We start from the raw sequence: 17,433 nt of genomic DNA on the forward strand, positions 1-17,433 counted from the left end.
CTTGTGGATTTGTGGCTATGAAAAGGGCTACTTGGGTTTGATGAAGCTTTTCAGCTGAATCCAAGGATATCCTCGTCAATGCTTTCCTCGTCAACGATGGCACGTCACTCCTTGTTCATATCAGGGTGGAGCAAGTCCCCTGTCACTGTCTCCTCCTCCCAAATGATGTCATCATCTGTGCTGTCCATGTTGGAGATGCAGAATTTCAGAAATACTCGCTTGATGATGTCCGACGGTATCTCCTCCCACACCTTGACGATCCAGCCGCAGATCATCGAAAGGTCGACCTTTCTCATCCTCCCACTTTTGGTGTAGGTTTTCTCCCCACTCATTATCCAGTCAGACCAGCAGCGACTTAGACCGTCCTTGAACGGCTTGTTGATTGACACATCGAGGGGCTGCAGGAGCGATGCCATCCCGCCTGGGATGATGAGATTGATGTTGGTCCAACAGAGCAGCGCTTTGGTATCGTCGGTCTTGTGACACCTGAACGCATCCAGGACTAGCATGCTCCGTCGCGGCAGATCGCCATCCGGCCAACTACTCCAGACGATGCACACCCAGTCCTGGACCAGTCCCTCATCTATCCACCCCCTCTGCTGCGCACGAACAATGACGCCGGCTGGAAACTTGTCTTTGGGCATTGTCTTCCTCTTCAACACGACATACGGGGGAAGCTTGCCACCGTTTACGGTGCAGGTGAGTATGACGGTGAATCGGTCCTTCTCGTGGCCAGTAGTGTTGAGCTTCTTGAGGGTCACGTGACCGCCCCCAGCCTGGCGTCGGACGCACGTAACTCCACGCACTAACTTAGAGGTGGGTGCTCCGTTATTAGACTCCAGCTATTGTGAATAATTTTTCTTTTGATGTGAGACCAGGTGTTCTTCTTTTTCTTTTGTGTTTAATGGAGTTTTCAGAACCACGAGGCTCCATATACACCACGCACCTAAACTCTGCGTGCCTTTATTTAATTTCCGCACATTATTAATAAAATGCTGGACAAACCCTTAACCTGAACCGATTTTCAAAATTTAAATGGTGGAATTGAGCTTAACAGCAGTTCCGACTGCTAAAAACAAAAAAGTGTTCATTTGGAATGAAATTTAAATTCAGCATTGATTGTTTTTAACACTGATTTTTTTCCCATGCCCATGTATTAACCGCACCCCAAACTTTTACCTTTTTTGCTGATAAAAAAGTGCAGTTTATATACCGGAAAATACGGAATGATTTTAATTTTCAATTTGTACGAAGTGTTTTGTATCCGCCTTTTCTTGTTGTCAGATTTGTCTGCATCGAGTGTCACGTGAGAATGGCGTCTCTATTCATTTACCTCCACGAGTGTTTGTATTTCGTTATATTAAAGGTATCGTATTAATTTGGAATTGGAATTATGCTGTTTGGAATGAAAATATCGAGATTGAGCTTAAAACAGAATGAGGAAATAATGTGAGGGTTTCCACCTGTGACATTTGCAGTTTCACCATTGTGACATTTATAGAAATATTACCCACCTTACTACCATTGGGGTCAGCTGCAGTAATTTTTTTTGCTCAGGTCCTTCACGAACCTGCTCTTCAGCACCCTCCCGTGAATTGCCCAGGCCCTTGCTAATATGTATATGTATATGTATATATATATATATATGTATATATATATATATATATATATATATATATATATATATATATATATATATATATATTCAAGGTGGTATGTAAGTAGTCGAGAAGGTGAAGTGTGTATATACAGTAGAATCTGGATAATAAGCGTATACATGAATATAAGCGCATATGAAGTATAAGTGCACATGCCCTCCCTATTTGATTTCTCCATTAAAAATAAGCAGATATATAATCGTCGTAGTAAGGCTTTGAAAACTGAAAATATTATCAACTCAAACACGACAGTATTTCGTGTTTTATTGATACGTAAGCTTTAAGTCCGAATTTCTTACACGTCTGGTCCTGGTACTTACAAGAGTTGTACGTTCAAAACAACGTCGTTCATCAGCGGTCGAAAAAGGGTGCTTGATAACAAGGGATTGTAAAAGGGTGATTTACGACTCTTCATGAGAAAGATTTGTAAATCGACGTTTTTCACCATGATCAAAATGGACACGACGTCAAAGTGTCGATCATACACCCGCGAAAATAAGATCAAGATGATTGTGTTTTACAACTCTTTGTAAGAACCAGTAACGGACGTGAAATAAATTCGGACTTTACATGAGGACTTCGATGTGAATGGTGAAGAACGATGAAGTAATTGTTCAGAGTGAGAAAAGTTCAAAGAAGATAGGGAGCGGAAGACGGGCCTTTTACCCGGACACGGAAAACGAACTTGTTGCGGAGTTTAAACCGATACGTGCTCGAGGACTGAAAGTGTATTTGGTCTGTTTCCGAGGTACGGACAATTAAAATTGCAATGATGTAAAGACTGACATCTATGCAGGCAATCTGAAGAATATTTACTGTTCTAAGCGCATGTCATGGTTTTTTAATATACATCAGCGCATATGGAAAATAAGTGCGTATGTGCCCCCACTAAATCCAAAAATAGGTGCATACGCTTATTATCCAGATTCTACTGTATTTTTAAAAAAGGTGAAATGGTAAAGTGTGTAGAAATACATAAATAAATAAATCCAGGTGGTGTGTTGGTGTTGCAGATGGTAGAGTGTATCCAAGTCGATAATTCAAGGTTTGTGTTGATAGTGGAGATGGTGAAGTGTTTTAAGTGTTTCTGTATAAATAATTAATTTATTGTGAGCATGTGCCCAATCGATATGAATGAAATGCGTCCCATCATTTTTGAGCAGAGGCTCCGAACGGAAGGACTGACAGCACCCAAAATATAATTCTACAAAGGGCTGACGACCAGTCGGGGGATTAAAATAATGGTGTCCACGTCTTCTTTTGTGATATTTATTTATTTATTTAAATTTTTTCACAGCCTTCTTCCTTGATTTAAAAAGTGTGCACTGGACAGTCTCTTACAGAACTCACCCAGCTTGATCTGAGCTTCAACTTATTGGAGTGGCTTCCGAATCTAAGCCTTGAGGCACGCTCTCACCTCACCGTATTGATACTAAGCAGCAACAATCTTCACAGCATCAAAGGTATTGAATGTTGCTCTCCGCAATGCAGCGATTTTTATTTTTATTTTTATTGTTTAAATTTTTTTTTAATTTGGTCATACTCCTACTTTGAGATGAAGACATGATGTATCATGTAGCAGCATTACAGATTCTTGCTTCATGCAGGTGTTGAACATCTAAAGTGTCTGGAGACATTGGACGTTTCTCACAATATTCTAAAAGAGCACTGCCAGCTTGCACCACTTTATCAACTCCATCATTTACACAAGGTGATGTAGCACAGTGTGAAGAGGAAACCTTCTATTGAAATATTCTTATTTATCTTTATTTTAAATGAGCAAGAAATAAAGAATATATATATATATATATTATCTGAAAAATTACATACCCAGGTTCTCTGGAAAACCATACCAGTGCTCGGCCATCTGAGTGACACACAGGCTGAATACGCAATTCTCCTACATATAGACGCCACTCTCTTTCCCCTGCTGTTTCCGGGGCACTCGTTGCCAACCATTGGAGCAGCAAGGGCCTGTCCACAAGGGCTCAGTTACAGCTGGACCAAGTCAGAAGCAAAAAGCCAGTATTGGCTTTTTTGGACTGAGCTGGTGAAGAAGGCCACTGAAACTATTGGAGTAGGGGATGTACACAGGCGGACCCTCTCCTCTACTCTTTGCTCTACTTTGCTTCACTCTCCTTGGTGCCACTGGTGTGAAGCTGGTGGCCTGTGCCTTCAGCACTGTTCATGCTGCTCGCCCTGGAGACCTACCCAGGGAGGCTGTGTCCACCCATATCCATTGCAAGACCTTGCCTGGCCCCATCACCCCCTGTGCAGAGCCTCTTTTTATCACCTCCCCGTGGTCATGTCTCTGGCTCCTGAGTGCTCCTTCCCTCACAGCACGACTCCGCCAATCAAATTGCATGCAGTTGCCACCACGGTGCCATCGTATGGGCCGGGTTTGCATCACGGTGCCCCTCGAACAATCGTGGGCTGCGGGGAGGTTTCTCACCCACACACAGGGACACAGACACAGCCAATATCCCTTCTGGTCCCACCCCGTCTTCACCTTGCCTGGGTGGCTTGCTTGATTCACAGAGAGGACACGTATGAATTGCACTTTCCTTTCTAATACCTATATCAACTATACCTCCCCTCACGCCATGCATAAGAACAGGACAAACTTCACTCTAGCAGGTCCCTGTTTACAAAACGTTCTAACCTACGCGGACGCACAGACCACACAAACTTAACATGCTCCCAAATTTGTACCCCCTCCAACGTAATAATACTTTTATAGTTTTCATTATTTTTAATTTTTTTTTTCTTGCTGAATCGTTAAGAATGAAAATGGATGAGAAACTTGGCCATATTGTTTTCTTTTTCAGCTGCACTTGGAAGGAAATGGTTTAGCTTTCCATCCTAAACATCGCATCAAAACGGTGTGTTTCCTCTCTCCACAGGCAGCCCCAGCGCCGGTAAGCAAAGGAAATCTTCATTTTCTGATTGATTGCTTAGTTGTGAGATCAAATATATGTTTTGCCCCATGGAGATGCTTGTTTGCTTGTTTTATGAGGCATATATATATATATATATATATATATATATATATATATATATATATATATATATATATATATATATATATATATATGGATTTCAGAATCGGATCCGACTATTGCACACAACATCCAGTTCCTCAGACAGTTATTTCCATAAATGCATGTTCAAAATAGACCCATCCCCTTGTCTGGTGGGATTCTAACTCTTTGATGCGTTGCAGAAGGGTAAAGAATAGATTCCCTTTCTCTCAGGACACATTGGCTTAGAAATACACGATTTATTTACACATTTTATTTTGGTTATCATTTTCACATTTCATTCATTCTGACCATCAGACATGGCTGTGGATTATTTACCTCGGGCATCCATATTTTTCCATTGACATTCGACACCCACCTATCTTTCACCGACGTTTTGACATCCACGGTTTACAATTGACACTCGACTCCCCGTTCGGCAGCTCCATGGACACTGGCTGGCTCCTGCTCGTGTTGGGCCGAACGGGGAGGCGATGGCCGCCGTTGACGTTTTGTGAACGCCCCACATTTTTGCTCGCCAATTCCTGCAAATGGCTGCCCTCTGGCGCCCGTCCAGTGCCCCAGACATTGCATCATAGCCAGGCCTGTGTTAATTGGGAGTTGCGTCTTGTTCGATGGTGGGGAAGGAATGATTGCGAGAATTGCCGGTTGGAGGTCACATGCAATGATGTGCCAATAGGCAAGCTGGATTTAGCTGAAGTCTGGTTGAGGCTCCGCCCAGACTGGTTGCCGATAAAAGGGACGGGAGGACCGTCTTTCTGCCCATTGGTGACAGTTCCTTAAAGCTCCTGACCGTCGGTGACAGTTCCTGACAGCTGGTGACTGTTCCTTACAGCTCCTGCCTGTTGGTTACAGCTACTTATAGCTACCCATTGGTTACAGCTCCTGATAGCTCCTGATGGTTGGACCGTTCCTGCTGATTCGGCTTGGTACCTGGCTCTTGGCGTACCTGATTCTTGGCATTCCTGGTTCCTAGGGGTGACGACATAACGTCGATTGGTGTTCGAGCCTGTTTGCGGTTGGGTGCATGGTGAGGCAGGGCGCTGGTAGTGGACCAAGGCACGCTCACACATTTTGGGACATTTTATTAGACGCACGATGACTTCTGCCTTGGTAAGCCGAGACTGGATTTCTTTCCCCCCGAATGATCTGCTGGGTACCCTTGTCTCGTGTTTAATTGTTAAGTAAGGCATAGTGATATGCATCTGCTCTTTGTCTATTTTTATATAACTGTTTGTTGAATTCCTTCTTTATTTGATATTCTTTTGTTGATTGATTATTTTGATTGATTTGAATTCCTCCATTTACACCACAAGGAAATATAAAGTTCTTCAGTTTATTTATTTTTCTTATTAATAAATTCCTTGTTGACGTTTCAATCTGTCTGTGCTCGTCCTTTCCTTCCATTGATCCAGCATTGCCCAAACCTCGATAGACTGGGAGGTCATTCCCAAATTAATTAACCTGTCATAGTCAGTGTGCTCCAGTGGTAAATGCTCGGCTTCCTTACTTAAGATCTGATCAAGATAAGGTTGGTGCATCGCTGAGGGCGCGTTCCCTGGTCAGGAGGCCACATGACCTGTAGTTAAATGGAAAATTTGACTGTGGACGCTGGAACTCATGGTTAACTGATTGGTGTTCGTGGTTATTAAGCAACCCACCGTTACTACGTAGTTAATTATTAGCGGTGGCCCCAGGTCTGGTTCTTCCGAGGGGAAATTAGGATTAACCCCCTCATAATAAACTCATTACCTGTGGCAATAACAATCTGCATAACCATAACTATTATGTTATGCATAACAAATATGCCGACATAACCTCCTGGGTGACACACGCCACGGACCTCTGCACTTAACATGTTGCTGGCATCTTCAGCTGCGCTTTCCAAGCGCGAAGGTGTGCCGGACGCCTAATGAGGATCGCAAGCAAGCGGAGTGTCACGGTTTCACGCAAAATATTCAATGACTATTACCACACACTCGCGCTTGGAGTTGGACATCTGAACGTCCAGGTCCGAATTGTCCGGTGCTTTGCGCCATTGCCACCGTTGCTCCAAAGGCGGCGGCAGGCTTCTTTTGTGATTGTTGTTGATGCGATGGTAGAACTGGCATGGCGGGTGAGCTGTGGTTGAGGTGGCGTGGTGGGTGGCTGTGGATGAGGTGTCACGGCTGTTGAGCAGTGCCGAATGTATCGTGAGCTTCTGTAATGCTCTAATGATGTGGATCGATAATAAAGGTGTCTTGATGTTGTGTGATCGTTGTAGCATTTGTGGGTAGAGTGTGGTGAAGGTTGAAGTGATGTGGTGGTTTCATTGTGGCGCGTGATTCATGCTGGGATATGGTACACATATCTAATTTAGCTGTGTGTGCTTGATGAGCTTGGTGGTGTGGGAGAGATTCTTGTGCAGGGAATTAAATGGGGTGAAAAAAATTACTGAATTACACACAATGCATATTGCCCCATAAACCGACTACTCAGAAGGGAAGCACTATCTGAAAACAAATTATAACGAAATAACTATCTCTGGAACAGCTATATGTTGTGCGGCATTGCCTCGAGTAATTACAGTTTGGCAGTACCGTCGCAATATTGTCAACGCTGCGCAAGTGACAGGGAGTGATGTCATGGTCAAAGCAATCTACTTTAAACTGAGATGGCAGCCAACGTGATCACATGTGTTCTGGAACAGAAGCGTATCGTTGAAAAGATTTATTTTAAAAATCCAAGTTATTATTATTATTTTTACATGGTTATCAATATCATTAAAGAGCAGAACATGGGGGAAATGGATTGGCAGAGAAAATGGGGGAAAAGGTCTTTTTTTTCGTATGCAGCACATGCCTGTGGGCAGCATCATTTGCTCGGGGTGCAGCTGTGCCACTGATGCAATGACCCCTTTAGGTTAGAGCAGGAATTTTTTGAATTGGCCAGGGTGCCAGCGATACTCTCCACAACGTGGGATCTTAAATATCCACTAACTCATGCCAGCAGAGGGGAGGGTAAAAGGTAAAACAATGGGACGACAATAAACATGCACCACAGCATAAGAAGAGGAATTGCATGATGAGTATGGTGACAAGGTCTCAAGGGTGTAGCAACGTTTAGTAATCAAAAATGGGAGAGAACACGGTGTGGTTGTTGGCAGCCGACTTAAAATACTGTACAAAGAGGTCAAGACAATGCATTTCGGAAAACGGTTCCGCAGGCAAGGAAAGATGGAATTAAATAATTGAGATTTGACTTGGGAGTTGTAAGAACGAAAAGGTTTCTGGCAGAGCGTGTGCAACCTGGAGATGTAAGGGTGCAGAGGTATGATGATTGCAATCAAACATATGGCTTTCGATTCCAGAGACTCAAGGGAGGCAAAATAAGAAGCAGCAATACCATCGCATGTTGAGGAGCCATATTCCATGACTCGATGCCAATTTGGAGAATATCTGCAAAGGACACGTCGCTGATTTTGAGACTCATCAGCTCCATGTAACGTACCTTTCCCAGAGGCGACCATTGAAATATATTGGGGAACTTGAATGTGGGGAAAACATCAATGCATTGCACCGCAGTGATTTGTTGTGTGGTAAAGCAAGACGAGCAATACACAGATGATAGTCAGGTATGCTTTCTCAGGATGTGATTTTGCATAATAATACCCACACCTGGTAAATGTTACCGCCAATACTCTAGTGGGGATGTGTTGAGAAGTTCTGAAGAATATCTAGGTGATGTTAAGCAGTGTGCTTGTCCCAAAGATTTCCACGCATATGGCCCTAAAGGCACTACCACATCGATGGGACAAGTGTGTACGTTTAGTAGGGCAACATCTCGAGAGATCAGTGAAGTTCCATTTATTCCCTGTACCTTTTGATTTTTAAGTCCATGTCAAACTCGAACTACTTCGTACTTTTTATGGCTGCACTGAGATGTATTTGATGCTGTTTATTAAATGGACCATCATGATGCTTCTTCTGTTTGTTGTGCAGCTCATCCTCGACAATAAATCTTTGACAAAGAAGGAGTTATCTGTAAGTTGGAAAACTGATCCAAAGTGCTTCAACATGAAAAACAATGATTCTTCTCATTTGAATAATTAGAAAGTAGCTTCAGTTGTTGTGACTCTTTCAATTTTCTCATTATAATTCTCTTCTCTTATCATCATTTTATTTTATCATTGCAGTATCTACCATGGATTCAGCCTGCTTTGGGATTTTCAGGGCCACCGGACCGAATTGGACCTCAAGAGGCAGTTGGTGAGCTCGAAGCGAGTCTCTCCATGAGCAAGCAACCATCAGATGTTGTACGTTTCAAAATGCTTTCACTGATGCTTTGGTGCTTTGCATCATACTCTTCCTGAATATCATGTATTGATTTGAAAGTTAGGCTATTATTTACTCGAGCTGATCATGCGAAATGATTTTGAGCTTTGCTTGCATCGTCACCTTTTATGCTGTATTCAAAATCTGGGCTTGTGGAAGAGCAAGGTGACTGAGGATAGAAGTATAACATACTGACACTGGGAAAGTGTGTGAAAAGAAGGAATTGGCTTTTTAAAATTGAACAAAATAATATATTCAATGCCGGTGGATGACCAATTGTTTTTAGCACTCAGCCCGAATTGGGCTAAGGGGTATTGTCGTCACAGGCGTTGTCCGGCGGGCGTCCGGGCGTCCGTCCGGGCGTGTCAACTTTTGGTTTCTGCCAATTTCGAGGAGAATGCCTTGTCTGGTTAAATCCATTTTTGCAGGGTATGTTGGGGTTGAGTAGAGGAAGGTTTCTTTCGAAAATGGGCGCGCTGCGATTTTCAATGTGGCCTCCATGGCAGCCATCTTGAAATTGGTTTCCGTCAATTTCGAGGAGAACGCCTTGTCCGATTAAATCCATTTTTGCAGGGTATGTTCGGGTTGAGTAGAGGAATGTTCCTTTCGAAAATGGGCGCGCTGCGATTTTCAGTGTGGCCTCCATGGCAGCCACCTTGAAATTGGTTTCCGTCGATTTTGAGGAGAACGCCTTGTTCCTTCTCCAATCTCATTGTTTCTTTCAATTGGCTGATTTCCTTTTCCTGGTTCATTCGTCGTTCTTTCACCATCTCTGCGTCCTTCAACCATGCTTTCTCCTTTAGTTGTTCTTGTCCTTCTTTTTGTTTCCTCTCCCACTGTCTCTCATGTTCTTCCTTCTCCAATCTCGTGGTTTCTTTCAATACTCTTTCTTGCATCTCATTCTTTAATCCTGCTTCTGCTTCTGACTGTTCGATCTGCACAGTGTGGTTCCTTAACATTTCATTCTCCATTCTCTTTCTTTCCTCTCTCAACATCCTCAGCTCGTTTTGTAATTCCGTCTCTTTGTTTTGGTGTTTCCGTAACTCAGAAGCTTTTTCCCCTAATTTCTTGCTCGTCTCCTCACCTCTTTTGCGTGCTTCCTTCCTCATGTCATCCATTCTCTTACCATATTCCTTGCTCATCTTCACACCTCTTTCACATGCTTCCTTCCTCAAGTCATCCATTCTCTTACCGTATTCCTTGCTCATCTTCACACCTCTTTCACATGCTTCCTTCCTCATGTCATCCATTCTCTTACCGTATTCCTTTAGTTGAAGGTTCCTTTCGAAAATGGGCGCGCTGCGATTTTCAGTGTGGCCGCAACGGCAGTCGTCTTGAAATTGGTTTTCGTCAATTTCGAGAATGGCTTGGCTTGTCCGATTAAATGCATTTTTGCAGTGTGTGTGTTGGAGTTGAGTAGAGGAAGGTTCCTTTCGATATTCAGCGCAATCCGATATCCAATATGGCGGCTAGAGCAGCCATCTTGAATTTGGTTTCCGGACAATAACTTGAGAACGGCTTCACACATTGATTTTATTCTGGCGAGGTATAATGGGGTTGAGTAGAGGAAGGTTTCTTTCGAAAATGGGCGCGCTGCGATTTTCAATGTGGCCTCCATGGCAGCCATCTTGAAATTGGTTTCCGTCAATTTCGAGGAGAACGCCTTGTCCGATTAAATCCATTTTTGCAGGGTATGTTCGGGTTGAGTAGAGGAATGTTCCTTTCGAAAATGGGCGCGCTGCGATTTTCAATGTGGCCTCCATGGCAGCCACCTTGAAATTGGTTTCCGTCGATTTTGAGGAGAACGCCTTGTTCCTTCTCCAATCTCATTGTTTCTTTCAATTGGCTGATTTCCTTTTCCTGGTTCATTCGTCGTTCTTTCACCATCTCTGCGTCCTTCAACCATGCTTTCTCCTTTAGTTGTTCTTGTCCTTCTTTTTGTTTCCTCTCCCACTGTCTCTCATGTTCTTCCTTCTCCAATCTCGTGGTTTCTTTCAATACTCTTTCTTGCATCTCATTCTTTAATCCTGCTTCTGCTTCTAACTGTTCGATCTGCACAGTGTGGTTCCTTAACATTTCATTCTCCATTCTCTTTCTTTCCTCTCTCAACATCCTCAGCTCGTTTTGTAATTCCGTCTCTTTGTTTTGGTGTTTCCGTAACTCAGAAGCTTTTTCCCCTAATTTCTTGCTCGTCTCCTCACCTCTTTTGCGTGCTTCCTTCCTCATGTCATCCATTCTCTTACCATATTCCTTGCTCGTCTTCACACCTCTTTCACATGCTTCCTTCCTCAAGTCATCCATTCTCTTACCGTATTCCTTGCTCATCTTCACACCTCTTTCACATGCTTCCTTCCTCATGTCATCCATTCTCTTACCGTATTCCTTTAGTTGAAGGTTCCTTTCGAAAATGGGCGCGCTGCGATTTTCAGTGTGGCCGCCACGGCAGTCGTCTTGAAATTGGTTTTCGTCAATTTCGAGAACGGCTTGGCTTGTCCGATTAAATGCATTTTTGCAGTGTGTGTGTTGGAGTTGAGTAGAGGAAGGTTCCTTTCGATATTCAGCGCAATCCGATATCCAATATGGCGGCTAGAGCAGCCATCTTGAATTTGGTTTCCGGACAATAACTTGAGAACGGCTTCACACATTGATTTTATTCTGGCGAGGTATAATGGGGTTGAGTAGAGGAAGGTTCCTTTCCAAAATGGCCATGCTGCAATTGTCACTGTGGCCGCCACGGCAGCCATCTTGAAATTGGTTTCCGTCAATGTCGAGGAGAACGCCTTGTCCGATTAAATCCATTTTTGCTGGGTGTGTTGGGGTTGAGTAGAGGAAGGTTCCTTTCAAAAATGGGCGTGCTGCGATTTTCAATATGGCCACCATCTTGAAATTGGTTTGCGTCGGGATGAGGGGTTACGCCCACTATGCGGTGCTATTTTTATGCCTTTGCTGACGAAGTTGCCGGTGGAATTGTTTTCAGGTTGTCTGTACATACGTACGTCCTTCCGTGTGAGTTTTCGGTTTTTTTCTGCAACCGCTTATCCGATTGACACAATTTTCACCATCGGTACGACTACTCATGTAGAATTTTTTAATGATAGTTATGATGTCATAGGTCACGTGGTGTGGCAGCCATGTTGGAAAAAGGAAAATCTTTGGACCTCCATCTCCAAAACCGCCCCATGGAAAAAAGTTGAAACTTGGCACATGTTAAGTACTCGCCATGGGAAACGAGTGATTATTTTTTTTTGATGGCATTGGTGGCTTCGCTGTGATGTCATAATTGCGCAAGTCGAATGCTTTATCTGATTGGTATGAAAGTTTTTGAGGGTCATCTCGGGCTAAATTGTTTGGGAGGAAAAAAATGATTATTTCACCAGTCATATGGCTCGGCGCACCCTTCTTGTTTTTAAGATAAAAACTTTCAAAAATCCTCTTCTCCGAAACAGCTGAACAGATTGAGATGAAACTTTACAGGTATGATTGCCTATCCATGAGGAACAAAAAGTTCTTCAACGAGGTCACATGGTTTGGCAGACATTGGATTTACCCTTAAACCTATAAAAATCATCTTCTCCAGAATGGCTTGACAGATCGAAGGGAAAGTTCACCCACATGTTTCCCAATATTCTTTAAGGCCTTGGTTTCCACAGTGTCTAGCTGAGCAAGATGTGGGGCAGGGGAGCCAACTGAGGGGGGTAGTAGAAAGGCTGGTTTGTAGAAAGATAGAAAAAGATAATTTTATAGAACATAAGAGGGGTGAGTTTGAGAAGGATTCATGGGGGTATAAACTATTACAGGAAAGGATGGAAGATGACATGAGATGTCAGTGAGCTACAGCCTTGAAGAAAGAGTAGAATGTGGTTGACTGGTTAGTGATTCCACTAGGAGGAGAAAAGGGGAACAAAGGAGTGGAGGTGGGCAGTAAAAATGATATAAATGAGTTCCCTTACAAAGAACCTGAATGCAAGGAACTTGAAAAGAGGAACCAATTAGTCACATCAAATCCTGTGCTATGATTGCCAACCTATGGCTGTTTGTCTGTGCTCTATCCTTTTAAATGCTGAGGGTCAAGAAAGTAAGTTGGATGTACCATTTTAGAAGTCTTCGGTATGACTTGACCGGGCGTTTGAACCGTTGACGTCGACTTCTGGTTGTTTAATGGTTAACAAGGCAGGGGTTACTGGAAGAACCTATATATCCTGGAGAGGCAGAAACATAATAGAGCAACGGGAAGAAGACTGGAAGTGAGACAGGAGAAAGCCGATTCTTCCAACTTTCCAGAAAACAGATTCCAAAGGGTTGTGAGGTCATGTTTTCTGGGATTCTCCCAAGAATAGGAAATAATATAGAAATTATGAGCAGAGCGATAGATATGTCAACGAATGGTTGGAAGAATGGTGTAGGGAGGAAGGTTTTACATTAAAGAAGCAGTGGGAATCATTTCGGGGACAAAGGGAGTGTTTCCAGAATGATGGCCAAATGCTAAATTGAAAGGGGGCAGCAAGGTTTGCAGTGGGAATTGAGGAAGGAATTCAGCCACAGACAACGGCCTTGTCGGCAGTGAATAGTTGTGATTTATTTGCAAGGATGGGAGGGTGCCCCGTCTGTTGCTGACTTTGGAGACCAGCTTTGCGATGTCACAGAACCAGGAGAGGTTATTGCTGATGTTGAGGCCGAGAAGTTAAGAGACTATCTCTTACAATGGCTGACCTTGGAAATATGTGGGTTAATTTGACGATCCTTCCGGCACGACATGATGAGACTGATATTTGCCAGGACTGAACGACCTGTCCCCTTCATCAGACCATTGTACTGTATTTTATATGTGGCAAAACTGGATTCAAATGAAATGAAGTATCTTTGAGTAAAATTTAATTTAACAAGTTGTAGCACAGTATTGATTGCCAAGTGCCTTTTACTCTTGCTGACGTACGTGCTTTCCATAAATTGAGGCCTCTAATATTGATCATGACAGAATGTTAAAAAAAAATCATTTAATGGGGATCTGTACCCTTAGAACATTTATATGAGTGTCTTGATATATTAGGCGAACATTATTAATCAGGTCAGATGACGTTTTTTGTAATTTTCAGAAGCGGATGAAGAAAAGGAAAGTGACAATAATGGACCCTTTCACCTCAGACATGGGCAGTGACAATCACTGCCTGGAAACAAGTAAGCAGTTATTTATTGATTTATCTTTAGTTTTATGTTTTCTTGTGGAAGTTCATAATGTCAGTGTTTGTCCTTCAGGCCTTTCTCAAGCCCTCCTTTACAAGGCAGAGATTGAAAGAATGGAGGACTTCCGTGAGCAGCTGGGAACAGACTGGCTTTGTTACCAGCACCAACTGGATAAAAGCACGAGCAGTATTTGCCAAGTGGACCCAGAGCAAAAATGTCTCTCACATGCTAAGTCTACGAAGGACCCTGAAGCAAGTGCTGCTATTTTTGAAAAAGAAAGGCATGAAGATGAGGGTCGACCCACAAACAATACAGAAAGCCTCGAAGGACAGGCTGTAGAGCTTGCCATAGAGGCAAGGGTCACGAAGATGAATGAAGTGAAAACTGTGCCAGAGGATCATTCAACTTTGCAGGCTTCCACGGAAAGTGAACATTCTGAACTATTCAAAAATGAGCTGGAAGATTCGCAGAATTGCAGAGAATTGGATGAAGAACTTGGAGGTGAGATTCTTTTCAAAATTAATAACGTGAACAATTTAATCGATAATTATAAGCTTTTGTTGTGTTTTTTTATTTTTTATTTTTAAACATTCAACAGGGATAGGTACAGCAAGGACTGTATGGTATTCCTAGGATGCTGTTTTTGCGATCCTGGAGTAAGGAAAGAGCAGGAAGAAAATTTAGAGAAGTGTTGAGAAAGGCAGGTGGAAAGGGAAGAGTACTGGTTGTGGTGGATATTAATTTTCCAGGGGGAGGCTGGGTTTGGGTGAAGATAAAAAGCAGGCAAAGGACGGATTTATACATTTAGTCCAGGATTGGAACTTAACCCGAACTGAACTGGGTGATTTTGAGCTTTCCCTGACTGGGGGGTGGATCCTAGCCCCCCTCTCAGATATCGGCCGTTGACAATCCGGTGAACTTGAAACTTTGCACATGCATCGATCATCACGTCATGAACGCGATGATAAAAAACATTTTTTCATAATATTGTGACGTCCACGGGACTTGAACAGTCCCGCCAACGTAGAATGAGCCGAAACGATGTAGGCGGTTTATTTATTTATAACCCAAACATGGCGGTTCTAATCGCTCTACCGCAAACGGGACGAGGAAGGTGGCACGAGTCACTTTTCACTGAGTTGATGATGTTTATTCGTTTTTACTATTAACCAGAAATAACAAGACTCGGCAAGAAGAGGGATCCGGGGCGATTCGACGGGATGGTGTGGGATCGGGCGTGGGGAAAAACACAGACAATTCCAATGAATACAGAGATCTCAAACCCTCTAAGGCGCCAAGAACACACACACACACACACACACACAAAACGTAGCTATTTCTGGTGGTCAGGCTGGACCGTGGTGTGGACGCAACTGTCCCTGGATCGGCGTCGGACGAGCTGGCCTTGCTCTCATCAGGGGGGCAGGAGAAACCGTGGTGCTGTCGACCTCCTGGTCTTGGCCCAAGTCCGCTCACAGCCGCCAGGGAACCAGTTCTGGCGCCAAGTTGCGAGCAGGAGAGGGAGGCAGGTCCGCCCGCCGTTCGACCCCGTACTCCGAGTCAGCAGAACCCCAGAGCCAACCAAGGTGAGGCACGAGGCTCAGCAAGGCTCCAAGACACGATCAAGAACACGATCGAATCAGCACAACAACAAGGACGCTCTCCGCGCAACAGCCTCCACACCAAAAAAACACGATCTTTTGGTTGTGATCTTCATCCTCTTCCTTTTCGACCCCGAACAGAACCTTTTTATCCTCCTGTCCTCGTCACTTCCAATCGAGCCGTTTATTGGCCCACCGCCGTCGCCTTCTGCCAATCGTGATCACGGAGCGGAGCCATCCGCTGCACTGTCCTGTGACGTCACGGCCAGTCTCCAGAGAATAACAAAAGGGGTTTACGCAGACACACTTACCCTATCCCGTGTCCCTATCTAATTACGTGACAATTATCATTTCAACCCTTGAAGAAATGAACATTTACTAGACAACTTATCACCACTGAATTGCTACTTATTACATCGAGATCCTGGTAAACTCGAACAGCATGGCATACCTAACTAAACATCCTAATTACCCTTTGAATGCATACCCCCCCCTCAAACGTAACAATATGTTAATTTGTCTAATTATTGTGTAATTAGTTATAAAATATGCTAATTTAATGCATTTTGCACAAAAATCTACAATTCCTGACATTGGATACATGAGATTGCATAAAAAGTGTGCAATGTATAATGAAAAAAAAAATTGTGAAAAATGTTGAGGGGGGTGCCTCCCAGCACCCCCCCCCCCAGTGCAGTTTGAATTAAAAATGTCAATAATGAAAAATTTTTACAAACATTTTTTTCTTCTTCAACAAATCCATATAAGGCCATCATCACTGTATTACATGTGAAAAGGTGCAAAAACGGATCCCTTGAACTCTAGACCTATCAGCTTGCTTCCGATCATCAGCAAGGTCATGGAATCCATCATCACAGTTGATATGAAATCCTTTCGTTTTCTCCAACAAACTCATCTCAGATCACAAATTTTGTTTCAGACCAGGTCACTCTACCTTGTACATGCTGCTTCCACTCTCCCGACAATGGATGGAGGCCATCAATATCAGCCATGAGATCAGGGCCGTCTCTCGAGACGTATCTTGTGCTTTTGATACAGGCTGGTATTCCTGCCTTGCTATCCAAACTCTCTGTCGATGGCTTACAAGGCCAACTCCACACATCTACCCTTGTAACCAACATGTGGCCCTCAACGGAATCCTTTCATCTCCTCTCCCTGTCAAGGTTGGAGTGCCCCAAGACAGTGTTCCGGCCCTGTCCTATTCCTAATCTTCATCGATGATCTCTCTGACTCTCTGGAAAATCCCCTTTATCTATTTTCTGATGACTCCACCCTCTGCCATGACATCCCTCAAACTTCAGACAAGCAGGCTGCAGCCTCTTCCCTCTCTTCAGACCTTGATAAAATCACAAGATAGTCAAACGCTTGCAATATTGTAAAGGATTCGACGGTGGCGGGATTCGCACCATACTCTTGACAGCCAAATGTTGAAGATTTGGCGTCATTTAACAGCACCGCCGTCTCAGGGGTTATAACGCCGGCTGATTTGGCACAGGCCTCGGGTCACGTGCCTCGGTCACGATACCAACGTACACCTGGGCCATACCAGTTGGAGAAATAGACCCTGACTAGAGAGTGAATTTGTCAAAGACCGAGCGAAGTCTTCCAGTCCGTAGCC

General features: G+C 43.7%; 1 protein-coding gene across 4 annotated transcripts in view; it reads left to right on the forward strand.

Annotated features, from left to right (window-relative positions):
- Positions 1-17,433, forward strand: part of STK11IP (serine/threonine kinase 11 interacting protein) — a 107,357-nt gene that overhangs the window by 31,417 nt on the left and 58,507 nt on the right. For 3 of the 4 annotated variants that reach the window (XM_085872550.1, XM_085872551.1, XM_085872552.1), the window contains 7 exons: positions 2,992-3,121; positions 3,266-3,369; positions 4,487-4,576; positions 8,680-8,721; positions 8,874-8,993; positions 14,106-14,187; positions 14,266-14,694. In XM_085872550.1, the coding sequence (XP_085728676.1) occupies positions 2,992-3,121; positions 3,266-3,369; positions 4,487-4,576; positions 8,680-8,721; positions 8,874-8,993; positions 14,106-14,187; positions 14,266-14,694 (997 nt within the window). Of the gene's footprint in view, positions 1-1,284; positions 1,367-2,991; positions 3,122-3,265; positions 3,370-4,486; positions 4,577-8,679; positions 8,722-8,873; positions 8,994-14,105; positions 14,188-14,265; positions 14,695-17,433 lie in introns of all 4 variants that reach the window. The other variant, XM_085872553.1, reaches the window with a different exon arrangement.

This window comes from Eptatretus burgeri, chromosome 3, assembly GCF_056783735.1.
Source record: "Eptatretus burgeri isolate ZD-2024b chromosome 3, Ebu_testis_v1, whole genome shotgun sequence".
NCBI lineage: Eukaryota > Metazoa > Chordata > Myxini > Myxiniformes > Myxinidae > Eptatretus > Eptatretus burgeri.